The sequence below is a fragment of the Branchiostoma floridae genome, chromosome 1, assembly GCF_000003815.2.
Source record: "Branchiostoma floridae strain S238N-H82 chromosome 1, Bfl_VNyyK, whole genome shotgun sequence".
Classification (NCBI taxonomy): Eukaryota; Metazoa; Chordata; class Leptocardii; order Amphioxiformes; family Branchiostomatidae; genus Branchiostoma; species Branchiostoma floridae.
The window spans coordinates 33803184-33813954 of record NC_049979.1 but is presented as its reverse complement, the minus strand read 5'-3'; the positions used below and the strand labels follow the sequence as shown (position 1 = coordinate 33813954).

The window sequence follows — 10771 nt, the reverse complement described above, 5'->3', positions numbered from 1 at the left end:
GGTGATACTCAAAAACTATGGTCCATTTCACTAGAAAGGAATCTATTTGGTGGAGTATCCTATCTTCATTATCCATTCTATCTGCCTCTGTTAAGTTTTTGTGATCATGATTTCCATGATGATTTGTTTACAGTTGAAGATAGACAAAATAATGATGTTTTAGACACCATGATACTGAATTGATTGTAATAATGGCTCTGGCCTGTCTGCAAGATCTGTCCTGGAACAGAAAGACATGCTTGTTTGGGCAGACATGCTCTTATCTGGTCTGGAGTAAGGGCCATAGGCAGGCTCACTAGTTGGTACAGTAACTGTATGTCTACAAATTTGCTCAATCCATCCATTTCCAGCCTGCTGCTGAAGTGTCTGCCAGAGGCCCCCTCACTGGGGAAGACCTTGCCAGAGATAGAGCTCATCGCATCAGGAGGAAGATGTGGCGTCGAACGCTCCAGGAGATCGTGATTTACGGCACGTTCCTGTCCGTCCTGATGGTGATGTCCTACACCGAGAGGAGCAGCTTGGCCTTCCACATGGACAACTCTGTCAGGAGAGCTCTGCAAGGTGGTGACTCATTCTCAAAGGTTGGTTATTATATAGATTGATATATAAAGATTTATGGCAAGAGATGAAATAGAATTATGACTGTCACATTACACTCTAATTTTGAAGTCTTAAAGTCTTTGATATTGCATTGTAGGTTTATGTCTCTTACCACTTAGTGTGCTTTTTATATTGGGCCAGAACAAATGCCAAATTCTTTTTGGACCACAAGAATCACATTTTTTCAACAGTTTGGTAGGCAAAGTGTCATTTTCGTCAATTACAACCAATGTTATATACAGAGCTGCCATTGGTTGGTACTGCACCTAACCTGCACGCTCATACCTGGGGTACTGGCCACTTACTCCAGTCCTACGGCTTACTTGCCAGGCTCTGTATTCTTGGCTAACTATTTCTACTTCCTGTAGTTTCTGAAGTGGTCATCTATTGTTGGTCCCCAGATATCAGATCCTGCGTCCTACTGGACGTGGCTGGAGCAGGACGTCCTGCCTGCTGTCCACTGTCCAGCCTGGTACAACGGGAGGTCATGTGAGGACAGCCTGACTCTACCCGAGCACCTCACCCACGCCATCTCCCCCTTACAACTACGACAAGTCCGCACCAGCCAAGGTTGGGTCATTTTTGCATACTAGCTTCACATGCCACTTCTTTACATGATTTAACTTGAGGATGTAACTCAGTAATACATCATATTAAGAACTATGTGTAGCTTTAGTGGCAAAACAAAGTCTATGCAATGTTCGAACTTACATTATTTTGTAGTACATGCATTTTCTTAAAAAGAGAGATACAAGCCATTCCCATTTGGCAGAATACATTCAAGTTTTTCAGGCAGCGCTAGCAATTGATCAACTGTCACTGATCTAACCATTTCTATCCTGTGTAGCACTTCTTAATTGGCTTGTGTTCAATCTTAAAAGATGTGTCTGTGTTCAGTTTGTGCTTTGTTAGTAATCAGACTTATAACCTTTTTGAAGTTAAGTTTTTTTTTTTGTCGTGTTATGTGACGAACTAATGATTCTGACTTCTAATATTCTATACAGAGCAAGACTGCACCATTCCTGATGCCATGACTCACGTCGTGGCCAGTTGTCTGGATGAGTACTCCACAGGTGACATGGACACAGGCAGCTACAGCGGCAGCTGGGGAGTGGCAACTAACAACACTGATCATGACAACAGCACTGCCCCGTCCCCATGGGACTACACATATGGGGATATCAATAATGGTTAGTCAGTGATGTGATGCTCAATGTACACTAGGGATGTGTAACAGTAACTAAAAATTGTTGTTTCTTTATTAAGGAAGCTCTAGTAGTGTTGAAATACATCCACTACTCTTCTTGGAGTCCTCTCTATAAAATACTTACAATAAAAGTCTTACAATTTACAAAATGTCTAATGTATTTGCAAAACCTTAACTTTATAACAGCAACAATGTGTGGTTATTGAAACCAGAGAAATCCTCTCAAAAGCCTGAGTGCTCTGTATAAGACGCCTGAAATCTAATTAAAAATAAATCAACGATAATTTTTGCTAGCTGGTAGAGGTACAGGTACCCAAACCTCCTCACTTGTATACTATATGATATATGATGGCTGTTTCTTCGTATCCGAAGATCAATGGTAGGTAGACAAAGTTGATTAGACGACCAGTCTGCCTGGCCTGCACGTGACTTTTTAAGGTGAAGAAGGGGTGTGCAGTCCCTTCTCCACCCTCTCGTCTACTGGCGCACTAAGTCCTTCAGGGGCTGTTTGCCACATAAGACGGCCCCAGCAGATGCAGGTTTATTATTTGGAGTTTCCATCTCCTAGGAGGACTTCCGACCAAGGATGCAAGGGGTTCCTCCTACCCCTGACTCGTGTGTCATGGCAGGTGCGTCATGCCCGAACATGCCCCTATGGCCTGTCACCACAACAAAGGCCTGTCACTGCCACTAGCCGCAGCTATGTACTCATTTACACCTGAGTTAGGTGAGGAAAGTCGTGTAAAGTGCCTTTACCAAGGGCACAAGATCGGTGACATGGCAAGCGGATTTGAACCCGGGACCTCTCGGGCCTGAGACCAACGCGCTTCCGATCGTGCCACGCGGTCCCACTATATGATATATAGCAACCACCAAATGACATTTAGTAGGTGCTTAGCTGCATTCATATTATGAACACTAAGTCTTCATGTTTATCTAAAACACAGTATAGAGCTTTAGTTCATGATGATGACCAACTTACAGATCTCACTGGCTGTAAGATAATTCTTTAAGATACCTGGTAGTATTCTGAGCAAGATCTTTTTCTGTGCCGAGTAGTTATTTGCAATTGGTCCTATGATCATGTTATGACTAATAGCAGTGTAGTGTCACACATATACATTTTGTACATGTTATTACATGTCCAATACCATCCAGCAAGCCTCCCTAATGTCCATCTCTGCAGGTTTCTTGTATGTTGAGGAGCATGGCATGTACTCCGGAGGGGGTTACACAGCAGCCCTCAGCAAGACACTCAACGCCAGCCTTCAGACCCTCGCACATCTTCGCTCTGACAACTGGCTGGACAACCGGACCCGAGCCGTCTTCATGGAGACAGTTCTGTACAACCCACACGCCAACCTCATTGCTGTGGTAACCATGACAACAGAGTTCAGCACCACCGGGCACGTCTCCATGGCAACCGAGCTGGTGATCTTCAGGATCCACCACGATGGGCAGGTCCTGCTGCTGGTTCTACGGATGGTCCTGATGATCCTCCTGCTCTTCAGCCTGGTCAGGGAAGGTGGGTGGAATTTGAGTTTAGGCCATGTTGATTTGATTATGTGGATGATATCCTCTGGGAATCCCCAAACTGATGCGAGTGTGCGAATAAAAAAAAGGTTCGATAAAAAAAGTTGCATTCATTACGAAATCTAAGTGGTCTGCAAGGCTGAACAAATGACGAACATAGAGTATTGAATAACGAACAGTAGATTCTTCATTTTTGCTTTCGTAGTCTTCTTCTTGGCCAAATTTTTTACTGCAATGACCACTAATTCTGTTGTGTGAGTGTAAGATTGTTGCCATCAGTAGTATCACAGTTCACTGTTGCCCCCCTCCACCCCTAAAAAAGTAGATCAGGCTTCAAGTGATGAAGATCAATCAGTCATCAGTCCATTAATCATTCTTAGTCTTGTCCAACTTGTAGGTCAATTAAAGTAGAGCTATATGGATTTTGTAATAGTCTATATTAATTTTATTTTGTTAGTAAGAATATACACTAAGTAGAGAATAGGACTCTAAAGGAATTGAAGCTACATGTACGATGTATGTTAAAGGCCATGTTGATTTCATTAAATATGTATGGATGACATCCTATTGACTGATGCAAGCCTGCAATTAAAAAAAATGTTTGGCCCCAAATAGTTGCCTTCATTGTGAATTTAAGTGGTCACGAAGTGGTCAGAAAGAGTATTAAAAGACTCTTGACTTTTGAGCTTTCACGTCTTCTTTGACTTTATACTCTACTTTAACAATTGATGACATTATAGTAATTCTGCTTCAGATCTGCTATAATTTCTTCTTGCAATGTACAGCATATATTTGTTTTAACTACTTTCCTTCCTCCACCCAGTCCTGAGGTTCAACGCATACATGATTGCCTACCTGACAGACCCCTGGAGCTGGCTGGAGATACTCACCATCACCACAGGCATGGCCACCATGGGGCTGTACTTCCGCGCCCAGGGCACGACAGACGAGGTCTCCGGACAGGAGGGCCGAGCCGCGTTCCAACTGTACCGAACCGCCGCCATGTGGTACCAGGTGTACACGTACCTGCTGGGCACGCTCACCTGCTGCACCCTGGTGAAGTTCATCCGCCTTCTCAAGTTCAACAAGCACGTCAACGCGCTGCTGTACACCATGAAGAAGACGGCAAGGCCTCTCATCAGCTTCTTCGTCATGTCAGGCATCGTCTTCACGGCATTCGCACTAGCAGCTAACCTCATCTTCGGCATCACAGTACCGGGGTACAGCAGCATGCTGGGCACGTACATGAGCCTGTTCAACATGATGCTGGGATCGTTTCCGTTTGCCGTTTTAAAAGAGAGCTCGCCAATCTGGGGCCCTGCAATTTTCCTGTCCTTCCAGTGCACCATACAGTTCATCCTCCTGTCCATGTTCATGACCATCATCATGGATGTGTACATGGCAGTGAAGGGCAACGACCCCGAGGATGTAGGAATGATGGGGTTCCTGTTGGAGGAGGTGCGTGGGGTCGCACACAAGATCAAGGTCACCGCAAACAGGTCTGAAACACAGCCGCCAGCAGCTAGGGAACGCAGCCGCCATCAGTTCACTCAGCTGGACCAGATGCACGAGCTGTTAGAGGAGCTGGAAAGAAAGGAGAAAAGTAGAGAAAAGGAACTTAAAGAAGAGAAACGTAGAGAGGAGAGAAATAGAGAAGAGAGGAACAGAATGGTCCGGTACTCTGAGAGCCCTAACTTGTGGTTTGTGTGAAATAAATCATTGGTCCAGAAACCTCTTAGCATTTAAGTCACAAATTCTTCATGTTTCAGCTGACAATGCTTTGGAGATGAACAAAACAATTGCGCAAAAGTATCATAACCACATATGACAAATGTGTCAGGAAACTAAAGATGACAGATAACAAGGCTTATATAACAAATATACTGATATGACAAATGTATCATAACCAGATATTACAAATGTATCATAACCAGTTCTGACAAATGTATCATAACCAGATATGACAAATGTATCATAACCAGTTCTGACAAATGTATTATAACCAGTTCTGACAAATGTATCACTACCAGATATGACAAATGTATCATAACCAGACTGATATGGCAAATATACTGGTATGACAAATGTATTATAACCAGATACATGTATGACAAATCTATCATAACCAGATTTGAGAAATGTATCATAACCAGATATGACAAATGTATCATAACCAGATTTGACAAATGTATCATAACCAGACATGACAGAAGATAACCAGACATGACAAGTACTTGTATTACTTGTATTACAAGTAAATACGTTTTCTACAGAGTCGCCCCGGCTAGGCAATACCCAAATTGTGCATGTGCATTATATAGCTAGCGCATCAATGTTTTAATCTTATAAAGTACATGCTTATGTGTTTGTCTACGTGTATGTGCTCGTCTGTGTATACGTGTATGTATCTTTGCATGAATGAGATGGTATCTGTACATGTATGGACCTAAGTATGACAGAGTTGGAATCTGTATGTGTGTGTGTCTGTGTGTGTGTTAATGTGTGCTAATGTGTGTGTGTGTGTATATACGTCTGTGTGTTCGTATATGTGTATGTGTCTGTGTGCGTCTGTGTGTGTGTGTGTGTGTACATCTGTGTACGTGTATGTGTGCGTCTCTCTGTGTGTGTGCGTGTGTACGTCTGTGTGTACGTGTATGTGTGTCTGTGTGTGTGTGTGTGTGTGTCTGTTTATGCATGTATGTGTGTGTGCCTGTGTGTGTGTGTGCATAATGTGTCTGTCTCTTCAGGTGTCTTGTCTATAAGTTCCTGTTACCTGTACCAGACCAGTTGGTACCTCTGCTTATGTATCCATTTTTGGTACTTCATCCAAGCATATATGTATGATCCATTGCATGAATAAAAGACATAAAATTTCCTTGGGCATTAGTGGTCACTTATTAAGAGGCTTATACAATTAATAGCCTGCACTTGAGCACTTTTTGACTTGTCATCAATTTGGTTTGGTTTCCGTTATATGACAGACTGGGTTGACATGATAAGGGCACAGCTTAGCTAAACGCGTGAAGCTTGTTTAGCCGCGAAGAAACCTTAAGAGGTTTCTCTTCCTAATTTCAGCTTGTCTACTATATCTAAGCTTCTAGCTTTTCATGCCATTCCATTGATGGTGTTTCAGTACCGTGAAAAGTGCCATGTTACTGATGCTGGTGTTTCAGAACCATGACAATTGCAATTTCACTGATGCTGGTGTTTCAGTACCATGAAAAGTGCAATTTCACTGATGTTGGTGTTTCAGTACCGTGAAAAGTGCAATGTCACTGATGCTGGTGTTTCAGTACCATGAAAAGTGCAATGTCACAGATGCTGGTGTTTCAGTACCAAGAAAAGTGCAATGTCACAGATGCTGGTGTTTCAGTACCGTGAAAGTGCCATGTTACTGATGCTGGTGTTTCAGTACCATGAAAAGCGCAATGTCACTGATGCTGGTGTTTCAGTACCATGAAAAGTGCAATTTCACAGATGTTGGTGTTTCAGTATCGGGAAATGTTCAATAGCGTCGGAATTTACGACGTAAGCAACTCGACATTACTGAAAACATAATACATAAGAGCATATTTTGTAATACATCTAAGCTTGGAAGAAATATGGAAAACAATTGACACAAGGTGTTACCATAAACAATATGAATGAGTCTACGACTCAGGTTGTTGTTTTAACGTTACTACGGTTTATAAGGTGACTATTGACGCAGGTGCAACATATTTCAAGTAGCCAATGTAGGAGACTCCTTATGAAAGACCTCTGTTAACATATTCATAGTGTGGCAGTACATTTGTAGGTCAGAGAGGTCATCGACCGTCATGACGTACTGTTGGAATTTTCATCATCAAAACTCATCAAGCGGCAACAAATAAGTCTACTGGCGAGGGTCTAAATTTCAAAATTCCTGTTCGAGTATGTCCCTTTGGACCATCGCGCCTTCAACAGAATTTCCATTCAAAATCCATGGCACGGAAAAAATCTCAGACTGGATAGAACACATCAAGTGAAATTTTTGCTTTTGTGGTAAAAATTTTTTCCAAGTCTAAAGGAAAAAATTCAGCATTTGTGCTAGAAGCTGTGACATATTCAATGTGTCAATGTTGTTAGATACTAGAATAGATCTACAATTAAAGTAATTCTGATAGCAAAGTACTGCAATGCCTATAATTGCTCCTTATCGTATAACAGTAAAGAATAAAGCTAAAGGATTATAAAACTGCTATTGGGTGACCAGATCAATGGTGAATACTTGCTCATCTAAAAATCTTAAAAGGCTTTGAGTACATGTAGCTTACAGAAAATATCCCGATTCCCGATCAATTAAGAGATTAAGAACCGACTCCACCACTTTACCACAGTTCAAAGCCAGTTGCAGAAGCCACCTCTTGTCACGATTTTAATATTAAACTCATAGTATGATAGTATACTAACCTTCCACCTACTCCAATCTTTTAAGTAAGCTATTGCTATATGGTATACCTTTTAGATAAATTTCTACCATATCTGTATAGTCCCATGACACCTTAGCTTATACATGTAGTTATTGATTATTTTTAGTGGATTATATTGTATTGTTTCTTGTTATGAACACTTTGTATGTTCGTCCGCATTTTGTAGGTTCTGCCGCTAGCAGCCCAAAGCTGCCTAGGCAGACCCTTGTAATGATTTGTCTCATCGTCAGTAAAGAAAGAAAGAAAGAATGTTTATCGTCAGTCCTCGCTATTTTGTAAGCTAGGAAATGTCACGTAAACATGATCATCAGCCAGATGTTTGTCCATTTGCTTGTCCAGTCTCCTCTTGTTGTTCTTCAACATCTTCCGCGCCCGGAAACGTCACACAAGTGTGATGTAAACTGTCGTCTTCATTGAACGAAACTGTGTCCAGGTCTGGCTCTTTATCGTTACAATGTTCTATGATCTCTATGTCCTGACCTTCAACATCTTCCGTGCCAGGAAACGTGTGATGTTAACTGTCATCTTTATCGAATGAAACAGTGTCCAGGTCTGGCTCTTTGTCGTCACAATGTTCTGTCTTTGTGTCCTGACCTTCAGCATCTTCCGTCCCAGGAAAGGTTATATAACCATGATCTGACATGTTAGCATCACTAACAGACCTGGAGACGGGATCCTTGTCTGTGGTTTCTCCCTCACTTTGTAAATCCCCCTCTTCGGCTCCAGCTTCTCTTCCTGTGCTAGCTTTAGGGAACGTCATATATTCTGGATCTGAGTCGTCTTCTCTTGTATCGTCCGAGACCCTGGCAGCAAAATCCTTGGTGCTCTTCTCGTTGTCATAATGTTCTGCGGCTGTGCCCCTTGCTTCTCCTACATCTGCGAACTGATTATCGTTCTCGTAGTGTCCATAGTTGGCTCCTGCTTCATCTGAGAACTGGTTCTCATTCTCGTAGTGTCCATCTCTGGCTCCTTCTGCATCTGAGAACTGTTTCTCATTCTCGTAGTGTCCATCTCTGGCTCCTTCTTCATCTGAGAACTGGCTATCATTCTCGTAGTGTCCATCTCTGGCTGCTCCTCCATTTGAGAACTGGTTCTCATTCTCGTAGTGTCTATCTCCAGCTCCTGCTCCATCTGAGAACTGGTTCTCATTCTCGTAGTGTCCATCTCTGGCTCCTTCTTCATCTGAGAACTGGTTCTCATTCTCGTAGTGTCTATCTCCAGCTCCTGCTCCATCTGAGAACTGGTTCTCATTCTTGTAGTGTCCATCTCTGGCTGCTCCTCCATCTGAGAACTGGCTATCATTCTCATAGTGTCCATCTCTGGTTGCTCCTCCATCTGAGAACTGGTTATCATTCTCATAGTGTCCATCTCTGGTTGCTCCTCCATCTGAGAACTGGCTATCATTCTCGTAGTGTCCATCTCCTGTGTATCCGATCGTGTTTGAAAACTGGTTGTCGTTCTGATAGTGGCTTTCTATTGCAAAACCATCTGCCCCTGCACAAGGGGCATCATTTCCAGAGCCTCCATCTGCTGCATTTATATGTCCATTGTCCATCTGGGGTATTCCTTGAAACTTGTAAACAAAAGCGGTTATTGCTGCAATGGTAATGCAACAACCACAGAAAGATACCAGTCCAGCAATGATAAGCTCTGTAGTAGACAGTATGGTAGGGGGGAGATTTGGGGTATCCTTTTTAACAGCAATGTCATCTACTGGTACCATGGCAACCTGGACTGTTGTTGGATGCTGAGGATTGTACTTTCTGGTGCTCCTTTCATTTGGTTTTGTTGTAACATCATCAGATTGAGCCAATTTGTTATCTTGTCTTGCTGTTACGTCCTGATACACTGTAGATGCACTACCGTTCCGGCTATGGTCAGCTGTCACTTTGCATGTGTACGTGCCATTTCCCATCGTGGGGATGTTTAACACAGAGTAGCACATTCCCTTCGTTTCCAGTCTTGTGGTGTTTGACCCTTTACACGACAGTTTGCTGACGTGGGTATTGTTTTTGGAGAACTCGTAACTTGATGACCTGTGGTCTCCGTTTGGTGGTATCCATGAGAACTTCAGACCTTCCTGACAGTCTGTCTGGCAGGTGAAGGAAACGTTACCTGTAACAGTCCCATTGTCTGTGATGATAGACACGTCAGGTGAGGCACACGTCAGGTCATCCCAACGGACATCTTCAATCAGCCTGGAGGTGCCAGTTTTATGATCCACGCACGGAATTTTCCACAGAAATTTCTTATTATTTTCGAGAATGAATTTCTTGATTTCTCTCACACGGCAGTCACACCGAATTTTGTTGTGAATCAAATCCAACCCTTTGATATGCCTGAAGTCTCCAACATTTGTCACAGATGTTATGGGGTTGTTAGTTAATAACATTGTTCTGATAGACTCTGTACTTTGTGGAATGCTAGACAGGCAATTGTTCTTGATAGACATGGACCTAAGTTTGATGAGCCTAGCAAAAGCAGTATTCGCAATATGATATATCTTATTATCGTCCAAGTTCATCCTTACAAGCTGCTCTAGTCCCTTGAACGTTTCTGCCTCCAGTTGCCGGATACTGTTCCGACGGAGATCTAGATCTTTCACACGCGGTAAGCTTTCGAAGCAGCCTGGTTGCAGATTCACAACATGACTGTCCTGTATGCGCAGGTCTGCCAAATACGTTAGACCTTGAAAATCTCCCATCCTGATATTTGTGATATTCTGATGCTGTAGTAATAATTCATGAAGAGTCGGTGGCATTGGTGTGGGGATGGCAAGGAAACTGCAAGCTTTTAAACACCATAGTGCGTCCGGAAATTTCTCACAGCATTGCAACCTAAAGGAAATGGTCGTGGAGATTGTTTCACCCCATATCACAAGAAGTAATGTACATGTGATTAACAAACTTACACAACTTGGGGTCGCCATCTCAGAGTTGTGTCTTCATAAAGATGTCCAATAAGTGGTCATTTAACATCA

General features: G+C 42.7%; 1 protein-coding gene across 1 annotated transcript in view; it reads left to right on the top strand.

Moving 5' to 3' along the window:
- The window catches only part of LOC118425217 (polycystic kidney disease protein 1-like 2), an 11108-nt gene extending 5571 nt beyond the window's left edge, over positions 1 to 5537 (top strand). Inside the window, exons 10-15 of the mRNA XM_035834041.1 lie at positions 214 to 241; positions 351 to 581; positions 1002 to 1170; positions 1605 to 1790; positions 2994 to 3332; positions 4164 to 5537. Coding sequence (XP_035689934.1) covers positions 214 to 241; positions 351 to 581; positions 1002 to 1170; positions 1605 to 1790; positions 2994 to 3332; positions 4164 to 5050 — 1840 coding nt within the window. The 3' untranslated portion in view covers positions 5051 to 5537. The remainder of the gene's footprint in view (positions 1 to 213; positions 242 to 350; positions 582 to 1001; positions 1171 to 1604; positions 1791 to 2993; positions 3333 to 4163) is intronic.
- The last annotated feature ends 5234 nt before the right edge of the window (positions 5538 to 10771 follow it).